General features: G+C 63.5%; 1 protein-coding gene across 2 annotated transcripts in view; it reads right to left on the reverse strand.

Annotated features, from left to right (window-relative positions):
• The window catches only part of SHANK2 (SH3 and multiple ankyrin repeat domains 2), a 415,901-nt gene that overhangs the window by 141,079 nt on the left and 247,236 nt on the right, over positions 1-27,586 (reverse strand). For both annotated transcript variants that reach the window (XM_081260598.1, XM_081260599.1), the window contains one exon: positions 1,873-1,948. In XM_081260598.1, coding sequence (XP_081116724.1) covers positions 1,873-1,948 — 76 coding nt within the window. The remainder of the gene's footprint in view (positions 1-1,872; positions 1,949-27,586) is intronic.

The raw sequence follows: 27,586 nt of genomic DNA on the forward strand, positions 1-27,586 counted from the left end.
TCCCCAAGCCTTGGGCGCTGAGGGTCACTGGCTCTGCCCAGACCCTCCTCGCTAGGAGGGAAGCACACAAGCAGGTGGCCCATTGAGCAGGTGCACTCTCTGCAGTGACCCCCCCTCTGCCCAGGTCCAGACCCGTCGGGAAGAGCCAGCGTCAGGCACAGTTCCCTGGAGGCCAGTGGCCCTGAGCTCTTTCTGGACTTTGCTCACGGGCAGGTCACCAATGGTACCCAGGTCCCAAGGTGGGCAAGTGGGACAAGACCTGGGAGTGTGCACCCCCTGGCGCCCGGGGCAGAGCACGGCTGGTGTGAGCGGTGGAGGTCTGACCAGCTGCTCCCGTGTTGGGTCTCCCTGGGCAGCAGCCACCCCAGGGCAGCGGGGGGCCAGGGGGGGCAAGAAACCGCCTGTCCACACGATGGAGCTCCACAGCCCCAAGAAGCAAAGAGACCCTGCCCAGGGCGGACCTCGAGGACCTGACGTGACAAACCCCGTGTGTGTGCAGAGCTGGGGACCAGGCTCTGGGCAGGTTCCAGGCTGGGGACAGAGGCCTGGAGAGGGTGACGGCTGGGTGGCAGGCAAGGGTGCGCCAGACACGGTCAAGGTGGGGACCTGGCAACATGTTCACTGTACCCCGTAAGAACACCACGTGGACACCTGCCACAACACGGTGGACCTTGGGGGCATCGTGTGTGGTGAGGGGCCAGTCAGAAGAAACCCTGCACTGTCACCGTTGACGTCAGGCCCCGGGCAGGCGAGTCCGTGTGGAGGCTCAGCGGGGCTGCAGGAAACAGAAAGCCACCGAAAGACGACGGACTTCGGCACAGCAGACGCCCACCGCGTGATGATTCAGGGGTCAACAGCACCAACCTGGGCCGGGTCCCGAGGCAGGCAGACAGGAGTCAGGGCAGGTCTGAGCTGCTCCTCACAGACCCCAGGGTCAGGCAGGACCCAGGGCCGGGCCTCGGGACCCTTCCCCAGCTGGTCCTGCTCCTCGGAGGGCTGGCTGCTGGGCTTCTCAGAGAGGCCCGCGGTCGGCCACCAGCACATGCCGCCGTCACATACCTGTGTCTCCTTCCCTTCCCTGCACCACCTCCGGCTCCGGTCAACCCAGTCCCCTGTGGGGTGTGGGCTCCCCTCACCCCTGCACCCAGCATGGCAGCAGGGATAGCCAAGGGACACTTGTGGCTTAGGACAGAAATGAAGGGAAAGAGGAACCCGCCACCGGGGACACAGGGACGCGGCAAAGGGCACAGTGGCCAGGAGAGATGCTGCTCACCGAGCTTCTGGGGGGGGGGGAGCACCTGGCCATCACAGCCTCACCTGGCTGAGTGGGGGGCGGAGGGCTGCCCCGGGCACGGCGAGTGCTCATCTCCACGGGACAGTCCTGCCCGGCCCACTCGGGCCTAGCCACTGGATGAGCACGGCTCCTGCACAACACACCAGCCCCCACGGCCTGCCCAGCGTCCCCCCCCAGGAGAAGGGCCTTCAGCAACAAACAGGAAGCCAGGGAAGCCCGGGCAGTGGCAGGAACGGAGAGGGGAACCCCCTGAGGTGAGAACCCAGGCCCCCGCAGGGCCCCAACACTCCAGGGGGACACGCCCATGGGGAACGCTCCTGGGCCACTGCCCGCCCAGCCCCTGGACTGCTGTTTCCTAGATGGCACTGTGTCCCCGCCTCCTGCTCCACCCAGGCCCTGGGGCCACACAGGCCACTCCACGGGCAGGTTCTCTGGAAGACGGTGGCTTCCGCAAGCCCATGAGGGGACACACCGGGGAAGCAGACCAAGGGGCCTGCGCGCTCCACGCGACTTGGCCCAGCGCTCACGCCGCACAGTGCCCGTGACCAGAGGTCCTGGCAGGGAGACGCGGGTCCTACCTGGAAGCGTCGAAGCCGTCGTAGGAGCCCACCGTGTAGTGCCGGAAGAGCTTCTTACTGCGGTCCGCGCGGGTTTCTGTGCAGAAGAGAGAAATAGCGCTTAGAGAGGTCATGGTGCTGGACGCCGACCCCACTCGGTGCTGGGCTCTCATTGACCCGTCCCTTGAAGCCCGAGACCTGCTCTCCTGGGGAAAGTCCTAGGGAGAAGAGGATCCTGATTCCAGGGACTGCCTGCAGAATCTGGGGACACCTATGAACCCCAGTCCTGGCCATGGAGGGTCAAGAGCTGTTCCCAGGCAGAAGCAGAGCTCTGCGGAGCAAAAGGGCGGCCGCACTCCTGCGCCACGCCACGGCCCTCCTGCATGTGGCCTCCGCCCGCCTCTGGCACAGAGCTGCCAGGCCTCGAGCCCATCGGAGCACCTGCAGGTGGCTGCCTCCGGGAGAGGGACACATGCCCATTGTCCTGCCTACAGTTACTTTCTCCTAAAAACAAAGACAATAAACAAACGTGATTCGATTCCTGATTGAGCCAGTGTGGGCTTTCCCGACTCAGCAGTCCGAGGTGCATGCGTGGGAGTGAGGAATGAGGGAGGTAGCGGATACGCAGCTGGGCCTGGGGGCTCCACAGCAGGACCCACGCTCACCGCGTGGTCAGCGGCTGGCCTCTCCTCCGGGAAACTGCAAAACTGCCCAGAAATCAAATGACTGGTTTCAAACCGAGGCCAACCTCCCGTGGGCCTCTGCGGCAGTCTCCCCGGTTCTGTTTTCCAAGGTAAATGTGATTTTTTTTTACTCAAATACCCCAAACACATTTGCAGTTCAACGTGAACACGGGTCCGGGCTCTGAGAAAGGTCTGGCTCCTTTTACGCCCAAGACTCCTCTCTGACTTGAGCAGGGAATCCTGAGGTGGGAAGGGGGCAGGTGGGCAGCCTGGGACTACATTTCCCAACTGCCCTTGCTCCCGGGTGTGGACATGTGACTCCTTCTCACCAATGGGGCGTGAGCACGGCGGGGCCCTTCACCCCTAGGCTCTGAAGAAGCCCACCCCCCTTCTCTTCCCTTTCCTGCTCTGTCAGCTTAAGGCTCTGGACCTGGAGGCCTTAGAGGGTGGTGGGGTCCCCAGGTGAAATGCAGAGTGGGTCTCTGCTCCCCAGGGCTGTGGGAACAAGAAGAAGCCCTCTGCGCCCTGAGGCTGCAACTCAAGATTTGTGACAGCAGCCATGTTGCCTTAGCGGGCAGCAGGGCAACGGGGGTCCCCTGTGGCCTGGCTCCCACGGCTCTCCGCCCCTTCCCCAAACGCCCAGCTCCGCAGCATGAATTCCCAGCAGAGGCGGCCTCCGGTGGCTGACTCCACTGCTGACGCTGATGAGGCCCCTCTGCTCAGGCCCTGCTGGAAGTGCCGCTGGGGCTGCTGGCCATTTAACCGCCAGGCCTATCCAGGGAGGGCTGCACGCACTGCCCTCCACGCCCTGCGCCGGACCACGGGTGCCCGCCATCGGGAGAGCAGTCTCATTTACACTGAAGGCGTCCCACTGCTCTGGTGACTGCCTGGGCACCCGCACCCTCGTCAGCACTGCCCGCTCGGCCCTGAGGCCACGCAGCTTGAAGGCCTGCGAGGAGAGTACCCTGGAAGGACCAGAGTGTCCGTCCACGGAAGACGCCGGAAGCAGTGGCGTTCCACAGACTCAGCAACTGAGCACTGAGCAGCGGGCGGCTGAGACGGTAAGCAGATCGCCAAAAGCAAAGTTGCCAATTATATAAGTTGGTCATTTTGTCACACTCACATAAACAGGGAGAACGAGTCAAGCAACCACAGACGTAAGTAGCTAACTTCGTCCTCTGCTCAGGTTTGTCCCTCCTGCATCATTACCTGCCCTTCCTTGCATGATGGCCTTGGCCACCTGGGCACACGGAAGAAGGTGCCTGACCAACTGATGGACAGCAGCAGTAACGGTCACCAAGACAAAGCCAAGCCACACGCCCACACCACGCAGGTCAGCTCAGCACCTGCCTTGTAGCCACCAGCCACCCTCCCTGACTCCTGGGACAGGGCCTGGACGTTCCATGACCTCAGCGACGCTCCAGGAAGGAATACGGCCTCCTCTCTCCATATCACGCTGGGGTGGGGACATGCCTCTCCTTCAAAGTCACCTTGAACTCCAGCCTTGGTCATATGTTGATGGCATTTGCAGGGTTAGGCTTAGATGGGGTCCTGGGGGTGGCCCAAAAGAGGAGGAGGACCCCACTAGGGCCCGTGCCTGTTTCCCACACGACTCCCTGTGTGGCTGTGGGACTCTGCAGGGTCCCTGCCCGCAGGAAGGCTTCACCAGGTGCAGCCCCCAGGACCTCAGAGCCGTGAGCAGAATGAGCCTTGATTCTTTATAAATGACCCGTCTGGAATTTAATTCAGTTGTAACAACAAAACACGGACTCACAGACCTGCTGTGTGACACTGAGCAGATGCGCAATGTCTGAGCTGGCTGCCCAGCCTGAGGGCCAGCACAGGACCCCAAAGCACCCCCAGGGCATCCGCAGGCGCAGGACATGGGACTTCCAGGTGAGGCACCGACCCGTGGGCTGGCACTGCCCCCCACGCTTGGCATCAGGACCAAACGTGGCCCTGTGCGCCTCCTGCCTGGCGCCCTGCACACCTGCCATCGCACTCTCCCTGGACAAGTCCACCTGGAGACAGCCCCAAGGGGGCAGGGCCTCCGGGTCCTGCCGAGCGTCCACAGGTGGCCCCAGAGTTCAAGCAAGTGCAGAGGGGAGCAGAGCAGACAACTCAACTGGGGGCTACCCTGGGACGTCCACGCTGGGGCCACACATGTCCAGGCCCTGGAGGGACAAGTGGGTTACGCAGAGTGTCTCATGGAGCCACTGAAGGACCGCAGGGCTGTTAATTGCCAGTATGACTCTTGATTATTTCTGCTGCTTAAACCCCATGTAGCATTTCTGTGCTGGTTGTCTAGGAAACCGCTGGGCCAGGCGGGCTGACTGGTGCAGGTCCCTGGCTGGGTCAGGGGGCCCAGGGTCCAGGAGCTAAGAGGAGTGTATGTGCCCAAACACGTGTGTGCGTGTGCGTGTTTACCAGAGAGCGTTTGGAAGGGCAGCATGACGGGCCAGGTAGCTGCAGTTTCCAGACTTGGGGATTTCACAGACCAGTAACGTCCTCAACCAAGGGGGGAGAGGACATAAGCCCAGACAAAACTGATCAAGTTTTTCTTTGGTTTTGTGAGGACATTAGAAACCATCAGTCCTCCCTGCTATCACGATTAATTTACCAGAGAAAGGGAAGCGCCATAAAGGATATCATCTCCGATCCCTTTAGCAAACTACCACTGCCCGGGCATTACTGTTCTCCGGCTCCCACACACTGCTCTAAGACGTGGTCCCGAGGGTAGGGAGGGGGCCCTGAGGGACACAATTATCATTACCATAACTCATCACCTCCATCACCACCACCACCATCGCCTCTATCACCTCCATCACAATAACCACCATCTCCACCATCACCATCACCACCATCACCATTATCATCATCTCCACCACCACCATCTCCACCTCCACCACTATCACAATCACCACCATTACCACCATCGTCTCCGACATCACCATCGTCACCATCACCATTATCACCATCTCCACCATCACCACCACCCACCATCTCCACCATCACCATTATCTCCATCATCATCACCACCATCTCCATCACCGTCACCACCACTACCATCACCATTATCTCCATTACGATCACCCACCATCTCTACCATCACCATCACCATCTCCATCATCACTACCATCACTATTACCATCACCATTATCCCCGTCACCATCACCACCATCACCACCACCATCACCACCATCTCCACCACCATCACCACCATCTCCACCATCACCAGCACCACCAGCACCATTATCCCCATCACCACCATCTCCACCACCATCACCACCATCTCCACCACCACCACCACCATCTCCACCACCACCACCACCATCTCCACCACCATCACCACCATCTCCACCACCACCACCACCATCTCCACCACCATCACCACCATCTCCACCACCATCTCCACCACCATCACCACCATCTCCACCATCACCAGCACCACCAGCACCATTATCCCCATCACCACCACCACCATCTCCACCACCATCACCACCATCTCCACCATCACCACCACCATCACCACCATCTCCACCACCACCAGCACCATTATCTCCATCACTACCATCACCATCTCCACCATCACCATCACCACCTCCACTATCACCTCCATCAACATCAGCCCCTTGCCATCAGTCTTCACCATGACCATCACTATCACCACCACCTCTACCTCCATCTTCCTCCCGCACCACCTTCATCAGCAGCATCCTCACCCTAACACCCCACTGCCCCTGCAGGGGAAGAGCCACCTATTTATGGCCCACTAACAGCAACGCTCTGCGTCTCCTCATTTCACTGACACTAAGCCGGTCACCTGAGTTGGCCTCACGCAGCACCCAGCTGAGGGGCTTCCCATCTCTGTTTAATAGATGTAGCAGAAGGTGGTGATGAGGGCCGCGGGCTCTGAGGCTAGACTGGCCGTGTGTGGTCTCCTTGTCGTAAGACAGGGACAAAGGCAGTTCCCACTCACAGGGAGGCCATGAGGGTTGGGCTGGATGCACGTCCAGGGCCAGCACCGTGCTGGGCACACGGAGGCTGCCTCCCTGGCTGCTGCCGTCTTGGGTGTCTAACTCAGTTGAGGAGCCTCCACCTCCTGTGGGGCATCTCAAGGTCACTCCGACCTTGCCAACAGCTGTGCCTCCAGCCCAGACTTTGCAGCTCACAGCCTGAGCCAGCAATACCAACGCCCACAGCACGGTGTTCCAGAACCTTCCCCAGGTGCCACTCCCCATAAGTGCCTCCCCTGCTGAGCGCTGGGCAGTTACTCAGCCAGTCCAAAGGCGGGGCTCAGAGAGGATAACCAGGGCACAGGGTCACCCCAGGAAGCAGGGGCTCTATGGGGCGCCCCTGGAGGTTCTTGCCCCGCAGCTACCTGCCTAGGTCCAGGGGCTCCTGGCCCTGCACGTCCTGTGGAGTTGCCCTCACCTGGCTTCAGCTTCTGGTCTGACACGAGAGCAGGTGAGCTGGACGGTTCTTGGACAGGTCCCCTCACATCCTATAGCTTGGCCCCGCTGCTCCCTGGGCCGACCCCTTCCTATGACCACTGGGTCTCAGTGGTGCCGATGATGGACCCAGATCCAACACTGCAGGACAGGCAAAGGGGGGAGAAGAGGCGCCAGCGGCCACACCTCCCTGTGGCCGATGATCCTGATGACACTGGGACCTGTCCCCCTCACCAGGGGACTCTGGCTCAGCAGAACCGGGCATAACACAAGCCCAGGTCCCTGGCCACATGAGCCTGTGGTGGCTGCAGCCCCCTCCCCCTCCTTCCTAAGGAGGCGGAGGTGGGGGCCTGACCCTGCTGTGGTCAGCGCCCCGTCCTCTGGAGGCCCAGCCCTTTCCCAGTCCAAGGCACCCAGGTGAGGCCGCCCAGGCTCTGCCCTTGCCCACACAGGCCTGGGCTCCAGAACATGGTCTGAGCTGGGCAGTGTCCCTCTGGCCACAGCGGGGCACAGCTCAGGGGCTGGGTCCTCGTCCTGCTGTTGAGGCCCCTGGGGGAGCCAGGCCATAGCCAGGACAGTGCAGGAGCTGGGGACGAGGGGGAGACAGACTCACAGGTGTGGCCCTGCGGACCGGCCACCCTGGTGACATGGCTGGGACCGGGGGTGGCTGCACTGGCTTCCTACACAGGCAATCCCCCACGAGTCCTTTCTGGCTGAGACGGTTGGGCCGCCTGTCCACAGGGCGGACCTGGGAAAGATGCAGCACGGCTCCCGGAGCGCTGCAGCCCACGCCAGGGGACAGAGCCCAAGGTGCGGTGCAAATGGCCTTTTTGTGTCTGCGTCCCTCGGCTGGGGATGCTTCCTGGGCCCCAGGGTCAGAGCCACCTGAGGCTGGGCAGCCCTCCTACACACAGGGACGCTTGGGCAAGGCTGAGGACGGACAGCCTTGACACCGGACCTCAGGGTTCGCCATTCCTACCAAGTGGCCCATGGCTTGTGTGGGACACCTGGGCCTTCCTCCAAGACACTCTGCAGTCCGGATGCTGAAGTCCTGGCGTTTAGGGGACAAGGTGGCAGGAACTGGGCACTGGGTGGCCCAGGACATCATTCCCACCCCACGGAGAGGGTGGTCCCCAGAATGTGGCCACCATGAGGCGGGAGGCAGAGCCAAGAGCTAGGGGGGAAGCGCGGGGGCCAGAGGCCCCGACGGCAGAGGCCCGGGTCCTGTGGGGGTCACAGGGCTGCGGCAGGCACGCTGGCGTCCCCACCAGCGCGTCCAGACTCTGCTCCCGGCCGCGGTTGGTGCACCCTCGAAGTGAGTTCTGGCCAACAGCAGAGCCCCCGGGGCAGGTCCCAAGGGCAGGAGCCCAGAGCGCCCTTCCTGCCCGCGGCACGGCAGCTCCATTCCTGAGGGATGCCCTTGTTCCGGCAGGCGGGGTCCCCGGCGAGCCTCCTGCTGACTGGGGACCAGCGTGTGGTGGGGATGAGAGACAGCCTGGCCTTCCCTGCCCCTGGGCGGAGCGCCTGTCCCTGCAGCACGGTCAGGGGAGCTGGCTGACGGTCCTGTGAACCAGCATGTCCTCCCCACACTCCTCAAGCCTGACGGAGCTGGCCACGGGGTCACCAGCAGCTGAGAGAGTCCGGAGAGTCCAGGGAGGCGGGCAGATCCAGGCAGGCTGCGCTGGCCCTGGTCTGGGAGACGCCCGCCCTGGCTAGGAGAGGAGTGGCGGTCGGCCCCGCACAGGGAACGTCACACTGAATGCAGCGGACGGGACCCGCACAGCAGGTGTGCTTCCTGCGGCTCGGGAGGCCCCTGTGCCCACAGGGTGGGGACAAGCTGACCACGATGCAGCCATCGCTGTCCACTTCCTAAGCCACGTGGAAGCTCCGAGAAGTCAAGAGCGCTCCAGCCAGGCCACCTCCTCAACCAGGGCCTGGCTGGTGGCTGCATACAGCAGGCGCTCAGCAGTGCGTGCAGCAGCCCAGACAGCTCGGAGGCCAGCAGTCACCATCACTCTAGTCGGAGTCACTGCCGTCTTTCAGCTGGACGGCTGCAGTCGCCCCTGTCTCCCTGTTCTGGGCATGTCTCCCCTCATCGACCCTCTCTCCATAAACAGAACAAGCCTTGAAGAATGTGAATCAGACGGTGCCCCGTGGCCGCGCCGGCTCTGCACCCTCACCCTCATCCTCTCCTCCTGGGGGCTCTGCCCTGGCTGCGTGAGACCCTCCCGCAACTTGCTGGACTCTGTCTGGAACATTCTTTCCCCAGTTCAAAGTCCACTGTGCGGCTGGGTGCCCAGTTCCCCAGCACAGCCTGGTGGGCCGTGGTGCTTGATTGCTCCAGGATGAACCGTGTCTCCTTGCTCTGTCTCCAGGCTGAAGACCCACACAGAGGTGCCCCTGGGATGCTGAAGTGGGACAGGCAGCACCCACACCAGGAAGCCTGGGCTCCTGGGGCTGAGGCGGTGACCATGGGGACCTCTGGCTTTGCCTCTTGGCCTTTGCCTGTCGACTGCAAAATGGGACGCTTGGACCACAGGATGCCCTGGGCCCTGTCCTCAACAGGACACCCCTCCCATGCATCTGGGGACACACACCCTTTTCCAAGTGGTGGCTGAGAATCTGGGTGACATCTGAGCTGCGGTATCCCCAAAGCCCTGCCCTGAGCAGAGCCTGGAAACTCCACATTGGAAGGGGGAGAACCAAACCTGGAAACCCCGCTTTGTCTACCCCTCGGGCTTGTGAGAGGAGTGACAGATTGCGTGACAAGCCTCAGATGGGCGTCCTTTAAAATAGCCCTCCCAGCAGGGGGAGGGGTGCAGCTTGGCAGGGAAGGCAGGGCCTGTGCTGGGTGTGTCCGCTCTGAGGGAAGCGGGAGAGGGCCTGGTCACTCCCACACTCTGCAAGGCCACCAGCCAACTCATAAGGACCCCAGAGGGGCCAGGCAGGAGGCGGGGACCATTCCCATGGACAGAGCAGGGCCACGGGACAGTGGTGGTCTGGCAGGCAGGAAGCCATCCTCTGAGCCTCATGGCCCATCTGCACCCAGTGGGCCGTGAGCGCAGAGCAGGCCCCCTGCTCCACACACGGCCCTGTGCCCAGCCGGAGAGGCCGTCCAGCCACCCAGCCCCCGGGTTTGTCCACTTGGTCTTCTGGCCTACAAGACGTCCCTGCCCTGGCTGAGGAAGACCCACCCTGTTATCTGTACATGACCGGTCTGAGAGATGGCCAGCCAACTGGACGCTCCCCTGGGAATGTGGGACACAGGGGTCAGTCTCTGCTCCCTGTCTTCACTGAGGACATCTCTACTCGGGTGAGGAGACTGTCCTTGGGCAGCCTGAGTGGGCACCTGGCTGGAGGCTGAGCAGGCTCCACAGCCAGCAGTTGAGGGTCATCCTGGCGGGACGGGCCCCTGGCCAGAGTCATGGAGGTGGGCGGGCGTCTGCCCTGTCCCGGGAAGGGCCTGGTGACCTCAGGCAGGAGGACTTGTTGCTATCCAGCTCTCTCGAGTTTTCTGCCTCTCGCAACCAAGAGCGCCGTGTTTTGGCCAGTCTGTCGCTAAAGCCTGTCACTAAAGCCTGTCACTCCTGGATCCCACCTGTCCTCGCCTGGCGGCCCGTCCACCCCTGAGTACTGCTGTGCAGACCGCCCGGATGTGACGCCGCTTTGCCCATCTTCCCTCCAAGTCCCACGCGGTCACTCCGCGCACCTTTGGTTTCCGCATCTGCAGACCCCACCAGCCTCAGCAGAAGATATTTGAAAAAAAAAAAGTGTGTCTACATTAACGCGGACAGAGCCCTTATCACCGTTCCCCAAACAGGACCGTGTAACAGCCTTCACGTGGCGTGTACCTGATCAGGGACCGCAGGAGGACCTGCGGATTCTGGGAATCGAGGGGTCTGAGCATGGTGGCTCCTGGGGTCTGTGGGGTCTCCAGTCAGCCCCCGAGGAGACCAGGGGAGACTGTTCCAGTGTCTACTGTGACAACCAAGTAGGGCCTGCTACGTCTCTGAGCGCCCCCAGGGGGCACTGTGCCCCTGCCACCTGCGTCCTCCTGTGGCGGAGAGCAAGCCCCGGCCACAGGCATGCGCAGTGTCCTCTGTGCAGGCTGAGGGCACGGGCCAGGCTCCCCCAGGGGCCCGCATCTCTGAAGCCCCCTCTCCCAGGCCCACCTTGGCAGGTGGATTTTAGGACGCTGGGACCCCAGAGCTCTTCACTCCAAAGAGGTGGGCGACTGAGCCGGGGCGCATGATCACAGGTGCCCATGGGCAGCTGTCAGTGTCCAGCCCAGATTGGACATGGCCCGGCGGCCTCCTGCACTCCCAGGGCTCAGGGTCCCCGGCGGGCAACGTGGCCAGGCCTCCCAGCTCCAGCCCCCAGAGCTCTGCAGCTGCACGCTCCTGCCTGCGCGGGCTCCTGTGACCCCTGTGACCTTCAAATCCGACACCATTCCCTGGGGCTGAGCTAAAGGCAGGACCAGAACCGCCCAGAGACCCACAGGGCCGGAAGACGAGCTTTCCTTTCTGACAACCAGGGTGCTGTTGGGCTCTGTGCAGAGTGAGACCCATGTGGACAGACACAGAGGCCCCGCCTGGGCTGGGGCCTCTGCTCACCAGGCCTGCAGGGTGCGCTACAGTGGGCAGGGCTGGAGGGCGGGGCTGCAGGGAGGGAGCAGGCACCCAGCACCTGGCACCCACTGCCAGGGCTCGCAGGTCGGGGGCCTCAGCTCTGTGATCACTGGACTCCGGTGACACACACAGGGCACACCAGCCACGTCACGGTCACCGCTGCTTGCTGGCTCAGGTGCACACAACAAGCACCCTCTAGGGGCCCAGCAGTGACCCTGCAGGAGGGGAGGAGAAAGATGCCCTGTGGTCAGAACGCACAGTGACAGTCCTCCCGCAACCGTCTAGGGAGGGCCAGGCTGGATGGCTGGGCTGCCTGGAATTCCTGCAGAGGGCCCGGGTACACCGAGTACACCGAGCACACTGAGTATCGAGTACACAGAGCACCGAGCACACCGAGCACACTGAGTACCGAGTACACAGAGCACACCAAGCACCGAGCACCCATCACACTGAGCACCCAGCACACCGAGCACCAAGCACACAGAGCACACCAAGCACCGAGCACACCAAGCACTGAGCATACCGGGCACCGAGCACACCGAACACCGGGCACACTGAGCACCGAGCACACTAAGCACACCAAGCACCGAGCACACCAAGCACACCAAGCACACCAAGCACACCAAGCACTGAGCTTACCGAGCACCGGGCACACTGAGCACACCAAGCACCAAGCACACTGAGCACCAGGCACCGAGCACACCAAGCACCGAGCACCCTAGCACTGGGCACACTGAGCACCAAGCACACCGAGCACCGGGCACACTGAACATTGGGCACACTGAGCACCAAGCACACAAAGCACTGAGCATACCAAGCACCGAGTACACAGAGCACCGAGTACACCGAGCACACTGAGTATCGAGTACACCGAGTACACCGAGTACACCGAGCACACCGGCACTCTGTGGTTCTGAGGCCACAGGTCTGGCTCCGGGCTTCCTGCACAGATCCGCTCCTTTCTGCAGGCTCCAGCCGAGAGGCCGCTTTCTCCGCCTGGGATCCTGGAGGATCCTGTCCCTGGGATCCTGTCCCCTCCCCCACGTCACAGTGGCAATCCTGTCACTGGGACTCCTCGGGGTCAGGCTGTGCCCACCTGATGGGGTGCCAGGATCACCCTGTCCATCTGTGACCTACTTCCCCTTGGCCAGTCGGAAGTGTCCTCACAGCTTCTGGGTTAGGGTGTGGATGTCCTTGAGCCCTCGCTGTGTCACCATGGCCGAGAGAGAGCAGCCCTACAGGACAGCAGGGCTGGCCGGGCCTGGCTGGGGAACCCATGCCAGTCCCACCAGGGCACTCTGCTTGTAGGTGACAGAGCAGAGGCTCCGGGAGACCCCGGCCCCATTTGTGAATTCCAAGACGAAGACCCCTGCAGATTCGAGTCTGCCACCTGCTGAGACCTGGGTGGGGCTCGGCTCGGGGACTCCCGAGCCAAGGTCTGCTCCAGACTGAGGGCACTGCGGGGGGGGACACAGCCTCTGCGGGACAATGCCTGGAGCCCAGAGGACTCAGCTCTGGGCACTGCCCTGCTGGCCCCCACCGCCCGGTTTCCAGCGAAGCTGCTATGGGGGGACCAGACCCACAGGCCTGGCCTTGGGCTCCTCGGCCTAGCTGCTGCTTCCTGCGTCCCTGTCTGTGGGGTGTGGTGTCGGCCCCTGCCCTGTCCTGGCCCGGGGCCAGGGAACCAGCCTGGTGGGCCCATGTGTGGGTAGAGCCCACAGCAAGCTCAGCCTAGGTTTTCTAAGGGAACCACGTGATCCGAGTCCCCTCAGCCCAGACTGGGTCACCAGGGAAGGGCACTGGCCCTGGACACAGGCCTAAGGTTCCCAAGCACTGAGCCTGTGGTTCCCAGAGCCAAATTCATGGAGTCCAGAACAGAGGCAGAGGGAGAGGCCACCGCAGGCCGCCTCCCCCCTGACCAGTAGAACCACCCGGGAGCTGGCCACGCCCAGCACGGCCGTCTCCCCTTCCCAGGACACGAGGCTACCTTCAGGAGGACACAGCTACCCGAGCCTCAGGAGGCCACTTGGGAGACTTTGCTTTAAGGAGCAGCACTTCAGCTGGCACAGCTGTGTCCCCCCCATGGAGGACCGGGCAGTGGGGTAGACACCCACCAGCTGAGGCTCACACAGCGCCAGGCAGGACGAGGCCTGGGAGGCTGGAGGTGCCCTGGAGCCCAGGGCTCCACCTGACCCAGGGCCACGGCCAGCTGGGCTGGTGTTCAGGGAATGGCCACTGAGACGCTGGAGGACACACAGGAAGAAGAGGTCACCTATGTGGTTGGACCCCAAGATTCACATGACTTGGTCCCTGTGTGGTGGTGTAGAGACTGGGGACGTGGAGGCCAGTGGGAGGGTCGTGGTCACTAGAGCGTGCTCTTGGGGGGTCAAGATGACCCTTGGGAGCCTGAGTCAGTTCTCATGAGAGCGCGTTGGCTCTGAGCCACTCTCTGGCTTCCTGTCTGGTCACGTGACTGACCGAGACCATCCTTCCTGTCCCGCGTCTGCCATCCTGCCATCACCTGAGGTGACACAGCCAGGGCCGGTGCCGAGCCACTCTGTGCCATCTGGACTTGCAGCCCCCAAACGACAAGCTCAACAAAACCCTTTCTTTGTCATAGCAACACACGGACTTCCACGTCCCCAAGCCTGGCTTGGAGGATGGAGGGGAGAGGACAGGCCATCGCCATCCTGGCCTTGACCTGTCACACCCTCCTCTGTCACCACACACCACACTTGCTGTCCTACACGTTGGCCACCGTCCAGGCCCCACAACCAACAACACGAGCCCGTGGCATCTTCCAGGCAGGACGAGGACCCCGATCCCAGTTGGCCAGGTTTGGAGGCCAGTCCCCACCCTGCCCTGCCCGTCTGGACACCCGCAGCCCAGATCTCGGCTCTGCCCAGCCTGACGCACCTGGCCGCCACTTGCAGCCACCAGCTCCTCTCTCTGCCACATGGCCCGGGAGCCCATGGCGCCAGCTGCCAGGCTCCAGGCGCTGCACCTGGTCCCCACCCAGGGGAGCAGGCTGCCCCCCACGCCACGCCTCCCGGGAGCCAGGGCTTCTCCCCTTCCCTGGGCCGAGTGTGGAAGGGGCTCTGCGGCCACGTTGGCAGATGGGGCTGAGGACAAGGAAGGACGGAGAGCCTGAGTCCCAGCTGGCACGGAGGGTCCTCTGTGCCCACCTGCCTGCCCGTCGGGCAAGACATACAACGCTCTGCATTTCTCGTTGCCAAGTACAACCCTGACCACGCCTTATCCATATGGCCACCAAAGCCCCACAACACCGGCACCGTCCTTAACGTGACCACTCAGACAGGGAAACTGAGGCATGGGGAGGCCCAGAGATGACCTTCCCATGTCCCACGGTCACCAAGGACAGAGGCTGGGGATGGTTAGTCCCAACGTGCTTCTGCAGAATCACACAGGCCCCTCGAGATGGGTCTCTTCTGCCCTTCAGAAAAGGGACTTGGCCATGTCCAAGGTCAGCTGACTTGTGAGCCCCAGACCTGGGATCAAACCAGGCCAGCCTGACCTGTGAGGGGAGGTCACCCAGGGCGGCCAGCTGGGTGCTCCACCTCGCCCTGCCGAGTGCCCCCTGCGGAGGAGGCTTTCTGTAAGGCCCCAGCTGAGCATCATGGATGAGGGAGGCTTGGGGCCACAGCCCCTGGAGGGAGGGTGGAGGGGCTGCAGCCCAAGGTCTCAGCTCTCCTCCCTCGGCTGGAACCCTGCCCAGGGCCGCCGGCTACCACCTCGCCCTCCCTCTCTCACTCTTTGGCCGAGCAGAGCAGGGATGCCCTTGGAGGGGAGTCCAATTACCACCCTCCCAGATTGGTTGGGCACACAAACAAAGCCCTCGGCTGTCAATGAGTCGGCTTCTTACTCTATAGTAATTAGAATGTTAAAAAAAAAAAAACCCAGCCCAGGAGGCTCGGTGGAAGCCCCGTCACCAATCCACGGTGCCAAACAGCAGTTTAAATGGAAATTAGTCAATGGATGAATCTGAGCCTGATTTGCATTCTGCCCACAGCTCGGTCGGGCGTGTCCCTGCCGCGGCTTCCCATCCCAGGCAGCTCAGTTTTCTTGTCTCCACACACGTGGTGGCCATGGTGACCAGGGGCCTGACACACCTCTGGCCCCAGCAGCCCCGGGCTGCAGGGATGCTGGGAGAACACGGGCTGTCCCCTGGCCGAGGATGGTCTCCTCTCCTTCCTGCCCATGAGGAGCCGGGTCCTCCGACGGACCCATCCTGCCACCCCACAGGACCCCACCCCATGCCGGCCCCTCCCACACCCAGGACCTCGCCCTGTCCTGACCCACTTCTCCGGGCCTTTTCCCAGGGCCAGTCAGCACACACTGATTAAAACTGGCGATAACTGGCACTACCATTTGGAGAGCGCCAGCAAGCTCTCCCGGGTCCCCTCCAGCAGGCGGGCACCCGCAGCCCTGGAGGGTGCCGAGGCCACGCAGCAGCATCCCAGGGCACACAGGTGTGGGGAGCAGAGTCGGAGTTAAATCTGGGAGCGGGCTGGGGGCGGGAGACTCTTTTTAGCTTTTTTCGTCTTTTTTAAGGACATTGGCAGCTGAGGCTTGGGAACTAGGACACCAAGAAAAAAAGACCTGTTGAGCTCGGGAAGCGGCCCAGCCCCGCGGGCGGGAGCCAGGCTGCAGCCTGGGACTCTGCATTCAGACTCTGACCCACCTGGACCTCGGGGCCAAGCTCACTGGGTGCCTCCCGCCCCAGGGTGGGTTTGGCAGGAGGGCCGGGCAGGGCACGTTGTCCGTAAGAGGACACAAGGATCCACCTAGGAACCAGCTGAACCAGTGGGGCCGGCCAGTGGGCCCTCATTCCCAGCAGCCCACCAACCTGACACCCCACAGAGGTGCACCCCAAATTCCACAAGATAGACCCAGGCTGCTGGGGGTGAGGACCGGCTGGTGGGACCAGGCCTGGGGCAGCAGAGTCTTGTCAACTCAAGGCTCGCCTATCTCTGCCCACTGCAAAGGAGCAACTGGGAGAGCCCATCAGACAGAAGTGCCTGCTGACCTGGCCACCAAGCTTCCCTGCCAGCCCCAGGCCGGCCGGCCATCTGCTCTCTGTGCTTCTGGGCACGAGAGGGAGCCCGGGGACAGCCAGCTGCAGGAGAGCATGAAGGCAGGGCATCTGGAACCAGGGGGCTGCTGTCTCCAGGGTGGGGAGGGGCTCCAGTCGGCTGGGCTAACACCACCCAGAGCACACTGGCGCGCTTTCTCCGAAGAGGGCGGCAGGGTCAGGGGGCACCTGCCCTGCTTGGCTCTGGTGGGGACCCCTCTACAGTTTGTCAGGCAGGAAACCAAGTGGAATCCTAAACCACCACGGGTCCCCTAGTCCCGCACCTGGCACAGCCACCGAGCCCCTAGGAAGTCACCCACGCACTCACTAGCAAGAGGCACTGGAGTCTGGCTCACAACCAGCGGCCGCTGCACGGCGCCCGTGGGGGGCAGACAGGACCCCAGGGATCCCGCGGCAGCGGAGACGCCTCTCCCCTCGGGGTGTCTGTCAGCTGGCCGTGTCCCTCTAAATCAGAGGCAGGAGGAAAGCATCATGGAGACATTAGCCCGAGGCGCCCAGCACCCAGAGCACAGCGACTCCGCGCGTGCAGGATCGCCCACACGGCCCGCTCCTGTCTCCCGCGGGCGCGGCCGCGCTGCCCGAGTTCCGGGGCTCTGCGTGTCCCTGCCGCTCTGTGAAGAACAAAGACTCAGCTCGCTGGCCGAGCAGCCTGGGGAGGCGGCACCGTACCTCCAAAATGAACTTTCTTCTTGAACCGCGAGTTCTCGGCCATCCTTCCTATCCTGGGTGTGACCATGTCACTCAGAGGGGTCCGCTGCTCCTCGTCCGGGGCCATGCGGGGCCCGCATCCCCGGGGCCGGCCTCATTCACTACCCTCTGTTAATCCAACAGGAAGGAAAGTTGCAGTCCTCCGGTCGGAAGGAAGCGCAGGAGAAGGACCGAGGTACAGGGAGGAGAGGGGCCCGAGCACAGGACCCACCGAGGCCGGCAGCCGGGACTTCTGGAGACCGCGAGCCGGGGTCGCTGAGCACCCGGCGCTTCCACACAAGTTGTGAGCTCCCGGTCGGTCGACGCCGCATCCCTCCACTTCCCTGTACCAGGGGCTTTTTTCCCTAGCGCTGGTCTCCATGGCAACGCATCAGTCACTAGTCTAAATAAGTACGGGTGAAGGACGCCTGAAAACAGCCCAATTACGCATGCCATTAGCGGAGAGGAGAATGATTCAACCCGCTATTAGCAGAGGGCAGAGGTATCACTTATAGGCTGCCGGTGTCCTTGTCCCGAGGAACTCCTTCCTCACTGTCACACGTGGCGTTTTCTCTGGCTTGGCAGTTTTCTGCTTTCCACGAGGTGGACAGCTGGGCAGCGAAGCCCATGTTGGCCACTCGGCCCACTGAGTCAGCACCTCAGGCAAGGCGCTGCGTCTCCGCCGAGTGGGTCCTGGCCACAGGTGCCCGCGGCCAGCCTCCGGGCAGGGCCTCCCCAGCGGGGGCTGGGCACCTCTGCCGCAGGGTGGGGCCGGGGGACACAGCCCGCTGCAGACTCAGGGTGCAGGAGGGCGGTGGCCGCCCCACGCAGGGGACCAGCCTGTGGTCTGTGCCAGGCTGAGCCCCCGAGGGAGGGGCTGCTGTGCTCCCGTCACCCTGCCCTGGGCCACTCGCCTTGGCTTTGCTCTTGATGGCTGCCACGAGCTGCCCTGTGGCCTCAGACAGGGGCCCTCCCCATCGGAGGGGCTGGTGGTGCCCCAGCCGTGTCCTTCCCACCCCTGCAGGGGCAGAGGGCCCCGGACAGTCACAGCTGAGCTCTGACCTTGCCCCGTCCGACTCTGCTTGTCAGATGGGCCGTCCTCAGGTGCCCAGGATGGATTGGGCGGCTGCTTGGCGCGCAGTGGGCACCCAGGCTAGCTCTGTTGTTATTCTTATTTTCAGGGCCATGTGAAGAGCACATAAAACTGCTCCCTGCCCCCATGGGGCTTGCGCTGGGCTGGAGGGGAACTGTGTGAAGTTCACGGCAAGATTTACCCTCTTGCTTCCTGTTAGCCACCCCTGTGGAACCAGATGCTCAGGAAAGACTCACAGATCAGTAAACCCGGGCCCAGAGAAGTTCAGAGACTGGCCCAAAGTCACACAGCCAGCTAAGAACCCGGTTCTCTGGACCCAGCTCTACTCTTGTCCCTTGTTCACACCTCGTGGCCAACGGGGATACAGGGTATTGTGGGGCTATGGGCATGGGCACGGAGCTGGCTGTTGGGCATGAGGGTGAGGGGTGTCATTCCTCGAAAAGAAAACATGCTCTCCAACGGAGCCCAGCCCCGGTTTGCCATCCTGAACCCGTCTGCAGCTCAATGGGGGCACGGCCCTCCCTCCCACGGGGTTCCTGGCTCTCAGCAGCCCCTTCCTTCCAGCTGAGTCGGCCTGATCTGCGGGCAACCTGGAAGGTCGTACAAGAGCTTGTGCCTGGCTCGCAGGAGCCCCGGGCTGCCGCTGCGCACAGATCACAGTGGGAGGCAGAAGCCGCAGACAGGAGTAAAAATAGCGAGGGTTTCCACGGGAGCCCGCGCTCCCTGCTCCGGGGCCTGGCGGGGAGGGCACAGGGCCTGTGGCCTGGGCAGGAGTCCTCAGCTGGGTGTCCTTGGGGACTCCCCGTCCACTGGTGGGCAGGGCGCTCACAGCTGTACGTGGGAAGAGTCTCCACCCTCCTCGGGGTCCTCAGACCCCCGTGCCAGGCTGGCTGGGGGCAGCGAGGGGTGAAGTCTGAGCTCTGAAGTGGCCCCTCCGCTCATGACCCTGGGCCAGAACCTGAGACCAGCTTCCCAGCAGGAAGAGGGCAGTGAGGACCCCGCGACAGGACCTGCTGGAAGCGAGTCCGCTCGGCCCGGCTCCAGAGAAGGGGCAGGCGGCCCCGGGCCTCAGGATGCCATCACTACCCACCGGGTGTCCCGGCAGGCTGCATAAACTGTACAGGGACACCACCTTTGCTGGCGTGGGGTCGTGGCCACCCGGTGGACCCAAGGTGTGCCGCACACGTACGTGGACGGCTCCAGGGACGGTCGCAGCCGGCCAGACTGAATTCTCCCCACGCCACTGGCTATGGCCCCAGGAAGGCTGAGACCTCGGCCCAGGACACTCCACCCACGAAGAAGCTGGGACCAGGTCACTGCCAGCCCCCGGGCGTCGTGAAGATGACCTGCAGGAGAAGCGGAAGTCGCCCCGGGATGGCTCTGCTGCGAGAGGCTCGGGCGGCGGGACAGAGCGCTGAACTCCGCCCAGCCATCGGCCCACGGAGCAGGCGCGACTCTCAGGGCACTGGGGGGAGGCTGGAGCCGGTGAGGGAGCCACGGCTCAGCGCCACCCGTCTCTGTGGCTCACACCCATGCGGGACCTGTGGTGGGTGTCCTTGGGGTGTGTCTGTGGACACGTGCACACACACACACACACAAACACACACGCACATGCTCAGGCACACACACACTCATGCACACACACACTCACGTGTTCATGCACACCCATGTACATGCTCCCACACATGCTCACACTCATGCACATACACACAAACACACAAACACTCACACGCACATGCTCAGGCACACACACACTCATGCACACACACACTCTCACACGTGTTCTTGCACACCCATGTACATGCTCCCACACATGTTCACACTCAGGCACACACATATGCACCTGCTCCTGCACATGCATGCACACATTCATGCACATGGACACACAGAGATACAGACACACATGACCCTTGCACATGCATGCCCCTGCACACATACTTACACACACGCTCAGAAACGGGGACTTGGAGTCCTCCCCTTGGGAGGAGACCCACGACTCAAGGTGACCTTTCCCTCCAGAGCCCACGGAGCCCAGGCCTCTCTGCTCTGGCGTCCCCCTCAGGCCTCGGCTGCCCGGCGGCCAGGGCATGGGTTCACAGTAGCCTGCTGTGTCCTCCAGGATGTCTGCACCCAAGGGTCCCCCTCACGCCCTGCTCTTCGTTTCCGGAAGTCTCGCTGCCCTCCCCGAGGTCCAGCTTGTGCCCTGTCCTGTCCCTGTTGGCTCTGCCCGTTCCTGCCCTCTGTACCCTCAGCGGGAGCCTGCACTGCGCTTTCCAGACTCCCGTGCCAGGGTGATGGCCAGGCTCTGTGATGGACAGGAGCCACTGACCCCTGCAGGGGCGGTCACTGAGGGCTGCCGGGCCTCTCCTCGCACTCTGTGCAGCACCCCTGGCTCTCTTGCTCCTCTAGTCCCGAGGGCCAGGGAGTCTTTCTGCGGTGGCCAGTCTCCAGGGGACACCACCTGCACCCTCTCCTCTCCAGCCCTGTGGGTGCTCGGCAGCCATCACCCTGTCTGCCTGAAAGGCTGCAGAGCGGCTTGCTCTGTGGGCGGGCATGTTGATTGTTCTCAGATTCTGTGTATCACAGACCCTCTATGGACTCACTTAGAGGTAGCAGGGAGTCCTTCACAGAGGTGACTGAAAAAGTGAGTGCGTGTGTCCACCCAGGGGACAGAGCCAGAGGACAGCTCCTTCCAGGGTCGCAGGCTGCCCTGTCTGGGCTGGTGCACCTCCAGGGCCGGAGGCCGTCTAACCTGGGGCATCATCACGGAGCCCAGAAGAGGACTGAGGACTTGGGGGAAGTGGCAGGCAGGCAGAGTGACCTCTGACTAGTTAGGTCAGTCCCCCTGTGGACGTGAGGCAGCCCCGGCTTGCCTGGCCGAGCCCCTCTGCCTTGACAGGACGTCCCATGGAGCACTGCCCGACTCCCCTGGCTGTCCTTGAGGGGACACAGTCCTTGAGGGAGGTGCCACGCTTCCCCGCCTGGCCTCCCGGCCCTGTGGGATTCCTGCCCTGAGTCTCTTTATCCAATCACCATGTCACCTGCAGTCACCTCCTCCTGGGGGCCTGTCTCTCCCGCTGCCTTGGCGAGGCCAGTAGCCCTCCGGAGCCCACCGGCCAGCTTGTCCGCATCGTTGGGCAGCCTCCAGCCAGCAGGACGTGGAGGCCGGTGGTCTTACCAACTCAGGGACTGACCTCCACCGACCACCGAGAGAACTTGGCCCAGGTCCTTCGCCAGCCGGCCTGGGACGAGAACACTGCCTGCACCCACGTTGGTGACATCTCGCAGGAGACCCTACCCTACCCCACCCCTAACCCAGACCCTGTGAGCGAAAATGTGTGTCGGAGCCAGGAGACGCCATCACGCAGCTGTGGCGACCCACCGAGTCCCCGCCGCGAGGCCCCAAGCCCAGCCGGGCAGCGCCGCCTGGTGAGCGCCCCGCAGGTGCTGCCCGGAAGACCCTCCTGGGTGCAGGGGGTGGGGCTGGAGATGGCCCAGGAGGAGCACTTTGAAAGGACAGACACCGCAGAGGCCCTGGGCTGGCTGGCCAAGCAGCTGCGAGGCCCAGCGTCCCCCAGGAGGGACAGAAGCGAGACACGTTCTCTCACTGCTCACGACTGGACCCGATCCGTGAACAGAGAGATAAGGCCCAGACACGTCCAACCCTGGTCCTCAGGGTGAGTCCTGCAGCCCCAGGCCAGTCTCCCACCAGCCAGTGAAGACAGAACCAGTCGAGGGCAGGCACGGTGTGGGCCAGGGGACGTCCTCAGAAGACCCCGAGACCTGGATGTCCTCCCCAGCACCCAGGTTGGCCCGGGGGACCTCTCCTGGTCTTCGTGATCTCCTTGATCTCCCGACGTGAGCCAGGACCCCCAGACAAGAGCAGCCGCGCTCACGTCGGAGGATTCGAGAGGCCCAGGACTTCTGAGCTGGGGGGCTCAGAGGACCCAGGTGGCCAGAGGACTGCCACCAAGCACATACTATGGGCCTGGGTGACGATGTCCAAGTACCAGCTCGGAGCCAGGACACTGTGCCTTCAGGGCACGCTCTCGACATCTCACAGGCAGATCAGGTGGCACACAGGTGAGGTGGCCGGGTGCCCTCCTCCTGTCCCACGGCAGAGCCGGCCTCTGCAGCCGTCGAGCTCAGGGAGGTCTGAAGAAGTCCTCCAGACACACCACAAATCCAAACCAGAATCTTAGTCCAAAAGAAGGGAAATCAACATGGCCACGTGCCTCCTCCGTGCACGGCCCTTCATAGCTCAGGAAACACAAGACGGTTCTCACAGGCTAAGAAACTGCGTTTCGAAGCTCGGTTCTTTGGGGGAAGCATTTCAGCTCAGGCCACCGTGAGACTCTGATCGGCCTAAGCAGCACGGGCAGAAGGAGGCCCGCAGAGCCCGCAGAGGGCAGTGACCGCCTCCACGTGCAGACCCTGGTGGTCTGCGTGGACCGCCAACCCCCAACCAGCAGCACAACCTACTTGCAGCGGGTCCTGTTACACATCTAAAGTGGATCATCTTGCAACAGATCATTTTGGGGACCCCTGGAAGGTGAGCACGGCAGGAGGACTTTCCCCGAGACCAGGAGAGGAGTCCACATGGAGCCGGGGGCTTGCCTGCCTGTGCCACCCACGGCCATGCCTGCCCCAGGACTCGCCGCCCCAGCTGCCTCGGGTGGACCATGGCAAAGGCCGCAGGGTCACAGTGGGCCGCGATGGCCCTGGGACCCATCATGGCTGAACGTGTTGGAGAACCAGCGCTGACCACCGGCCTCAGCCCCACTGAGGCTGCCGTCCCACGAGGAGGGGGAGAGGCACCTGCAGTATCCACACCGAACCACACAGTCATCCCTCGGTGTCCCCAGGGGATGCATCCCAGGACCCCTGGACACTGAGATCGTGGATGGGGAAGTCCTCGTATGAAGCAAAGTCGGACTTCCATGGGACGCGCACACAGAGTCCTGTGTACTTTGAATCATCCCTAGATGACCAGCAAGGACACAATGGAGCTGCCACGTTGTTATTTGTGTCACTCAGGGAGAAAAACAAGAGAGAAAGTCCCCACACATCAGGATGATGTGATTTTTAAAACAGTATTTCGACCCGCAGCGGCTGGATCTCCAGAGGCAGAGGGCCTGCTGGTGTGAGGGCCACTCTGGGTGGCCAAGGACGAGGGCTCTCCTCTTGCCTGGCCCCAGGCGGTGTCTGCAGATGAGAGAACAGCCCAGCGACACTCAGACCCAGCGAGCGGGTGTCCAACCGGGAACAGGCCCTGCAAAGCCAGCTCCGCCCAGCTCTGGAACGAGTGGCCAGCGCCCACCGGGGTGTGTGAGGGCTGGGCGGGTGGCTGGGACAGAGCTGCCTGGCCCAGGCTGGTGCTCAACCCCAGCCCTCTGGGCTCCGCTGAGCTCCCCAGAGCTGTGCTAGCCACACGCCCACCCTCGGGCCGCTTCAGAGACGGGACTCTTCCTCCATGAGATCCCCCCGGAGCCCTTCGCCCTCCTGGGGAGAAGAGGAGGCCTGACCCCTCACCGAGGGCCCGGCTCCCTGGGCCTGGGTGGACAAGCTGGGCGAGGGGCCCACACCCGACCTCAGGGTTGGAAGTGTGGAGGTCACGCTGCTGGGGGGGGCACCCCGGCCCCACAGCACCTGTCACCTGTCCAGATCTTCAGGGAGCCCGGGTGCCAGGCTCCGCCTGGGGGCTTCAGGGATGCGGGTACAATTAACTGCCCAGGTATCAGGGCCACAGCAGACACACACAAAGCCGGTCGGAAACCAGAGGCGAGGACAAGGTCTGTCTTCCCGATCCAAACGGGAGTGCGGGGGAGAGGCCAAGGTTCCCGGGAGGTGGACCTCCCTGGATCCATCCTGTCCACAATGTGACTTACAGGTCATTCCATCGAGAGGCCAAGTCACCTTGCCCAGGCCGTGAGTCCAGGCTGGCCTGGGGGCACCCACCCACAGACCCGACCCAGATCCAAGTCCGGACTCCCGGGCCTGGTTCCAGTCCTGCCTCTGGCTTCGAGACCGTGTCCCCGCCTCAGCGTCCTCCCCTGCCATGGTGCCCCCGGCAAGCCGGGGTCGGAGGCCAGGTGCCCAGGAGGGCCTGGGGATAACGCCTCAGTGCGCCACTTGTAGCCCGAGGCCCTCGACCCCACAGAGTGACTCCCAGAGCCGCGAGAGCCTTGGAGCCGCTCCCGTGGGCCCTCGCTGTCCCCTCCACCCCCACTCTGTGTCCCTGCGAACCAGTCCTGAGATGGGGCCTCCCCATGGCCCCTGCGCCCATGGGTCTCAGCAGCTCAGCCTGGCCCTCGGCTCCCTGCGGCCATCACACCCCTCAGTGGCCTCTGGCTCCTGGCTCCTGTTCCTGGGAACGCCCCTGCCCCGGGTGACGCGGATCCTGCCCCAGGTCGGGATGTGCCCCCACGAAGACCCTCCACCCCAGCACCCCGGCACCCCGGCACCCCGGCACGTGCTGGCCATCCCTGCCCCCCACCCCCGCTGTTTGCAGTGTGCCCGCCGGCCAGGGCCCTGCAGAGACCTCGCCCAGGACGGGGTCGGCCACACAGCCAGGCTGCCGAGGAGCGGATCCGTGTCTCACACATGTCAACACTGTCATCGGAGCCGTGACAGCCACAGGAGGACAGAGGCTGGCGGGGGCAGCTCCAGGATGAGGGGAGGCAGGGAGGCTCTGCTGGAGGGGCAGAGACGAGGCCTCCCAGCTGGGCCCGGCGGGGGCAGTGGGAGTTGGGCAGGTGGACAGGCAGGGAAGGGCGTCACACGCAGAGCCGGCGGGTGACAAGGCTGAGCGCGCTCCCACCTGGACCTGGAGCGGCCGCGCTGCTGAAAGCGGCCTTTAACTGTCACCATGAAGGGGAGGCCAGCTCCAGCCCCGCGAGGCCTGATGGTGACATCATGCCCAAGAACGGGAAGTGGACCTCCAGGGGCTTGGCTGTCCTTGCTGGACAATTCAGGGTGGGTACAGTTGACCCCTAGAGCCTGGGCCTCCCTGGTCAACAAGCCTTAGGGCACGGCCCCTCCCACTCCTTGGGGTGTCACTGCTGCCTCTGTGCCTCGAGGGCAGAGTGGGGGGACTGTGACGGGCCCTGTGCCCACCTGGGCTGGGACACCTTGGCTCTTTAGGCTAGGCTCTGGCCTTGGGACGACCGCGGTGATTGGATGGGCCCTGGGGACGGAGAGGAGAGGGCCTGGCATCCGCAGGCGCAGGAGGAGGTGGGCAGAGGCAGGAGACCCTCGGGCAGGAGGGCTGGCCCCCGACCGTCTCCACTGGTGCCTTTCATGGCCAGCACGGCCTCGCCAGGGCAGACCGGTGACAAGGCTGTGCTCCTGCGCTGGTGAAGAGGAGCCGCCGTGAGCTCAGAGCCGGGGACGGCCACCAGCCAGATGGGGCGCTGTTGGGCGGGGCCCAGGCGGAGCTCAGGCCGGGCCCCTCCTGGGCGCAAGATGTGCCTCTGCTCAGGGAAGCGGCCTTTCACCTGGGCCTGGGCCTCGCGCAGGAGCTGGGCAGCAGGAGCACGGGATCGCAGGAGGAGCTGACAGTCAAGTGCCACCTCGGGCGTGGCCTGTCCCCTACCCCAGCACAAATGCCCAAGGCTGCCAGCTCAGGCCACATCTGCTGGGCCGGGCAAGATCTGGTGGGCTTCACCAGTCAGAGTCCAGGAGCCCGAAGGACACGGAGCCCTTCTCTGTGTTCCTGGGGTCACTGGGCGAGGGCCGGGAGGGGGAGGGGTGGCTGGGGAGGACAGGCCAGGCTGGTGCTTCTGAGCCCACCACCCTCCCACCGGCAGAGGCCACCCTGGCCCTGGCTTGGACAGAAGGACAGTGGCTGTGAACTGAGGCCAAGGTGAGCCTGGGGACAGGGCCTGTCAGAGGCTACAGCAGGGCTGCCCAACCCAGGGCCTTCCCGGTGACCGCTGAGCGGGGAGGAAGCTGGGGACATTCTTCCTGCCACCATCTCCTCTGGGCCCAGGGAGGAGGGACGGAGATCTGCCAGGAAGAGCCGCGCGACCGTGTGGCTGGGAGTGGCAGGATATTTTGAGCAGCTCAGGGGGGATTCTGCGTTCCCCTGGAGACAAGCAGGCTCAGGCCGCAGGCCGCGCACATCTGTGCTCAGCAAGAGGCCTGTCACGGGGTCAGCGTGGGAAGTGGGCGTGGCCACAGCCGCCCCCAGGGAGGCAGGCTTCCAGGGCTCTGCCTGGCTCTGCCAGGGGCCCCACTGCATCATGGACACAGAGGAGGCCTCCGCATGGTTTCTTGTGTGCCCCAGGCCAAGCCGGGCAACTGGGCAGGCCCGTTGCACTCCCTACCTCTCCCCTCCTTTGCCCTGGACACATGCTCCTTATGACGTGACCTCCGATCCTGCTGCTTGCCAGTGTTCACTATTGTTTCTAGTGCCACCTGCACACCTCCTTGTGTCCAAGTTAAAACAGAAAGGAAACATTCAAGAAAGAGGGTGTCCACCCCCCCGGTCTGCCTCTCTGTGTCACACTAACTGGCAGCTCCAACCTGAAAACGATGATGCCGACGTGGGCTCAGGGGGCTTTGGCAGCGTTGTGCCTCTACATGGGGACAATCTGCCCCCTGGAGGCCTGGCCAACCTCAGATCTGCCCAGAAATGGCCAGGCACAGAGGGCGGCTGGGCCTGGCTGAGGGCCGAGCCTCCACCCCATCTGCAGTGGAGGCTCCCATGTGCCTCCCTCGCCCTGAGGCCCCCTGGACAAGTCAGGCCCCTCCAGGAGGCCATCGTGACTGCTTCTCTGTGCTTCAGGGCCAGGGTCAGCACCGGGTGGGGCCGCGGGCTCAGGCCACCAGGAGGGCAGCCCTGCTCTGTCCACAGGCACGGGCACCCTGAGGTCTCCTACCAGTTACTCTGGCGCGGGCCTCGGGCAGTGCCCTGGGGAGAGACCCGCGTGCTCCTGGGTGGCAGCCAGAGTCGGTGGACGCAGAGAAACAGGGGGTTCGGCCATCAGCCCAGAGTGGGGGCGCCTGCGAGATGGGGGGGCGTGGCGCCCGCAGGCTGAGCCGAGGGGCCCTGCAGAGATCCCCCCACGGCTGGAGGA

This window comes from Spermophilus citellus (genome assembly GCF_964194105.1).
Source record: "Spermophilus citellus genome assembly, chromosome: 2".
Taxonomy (NCBI): Eukaryota; Metazoa; Chordata; class Mammalia; order Rodentia; family Sciuridae; genus Spermophilus; species Spermophilus citellus.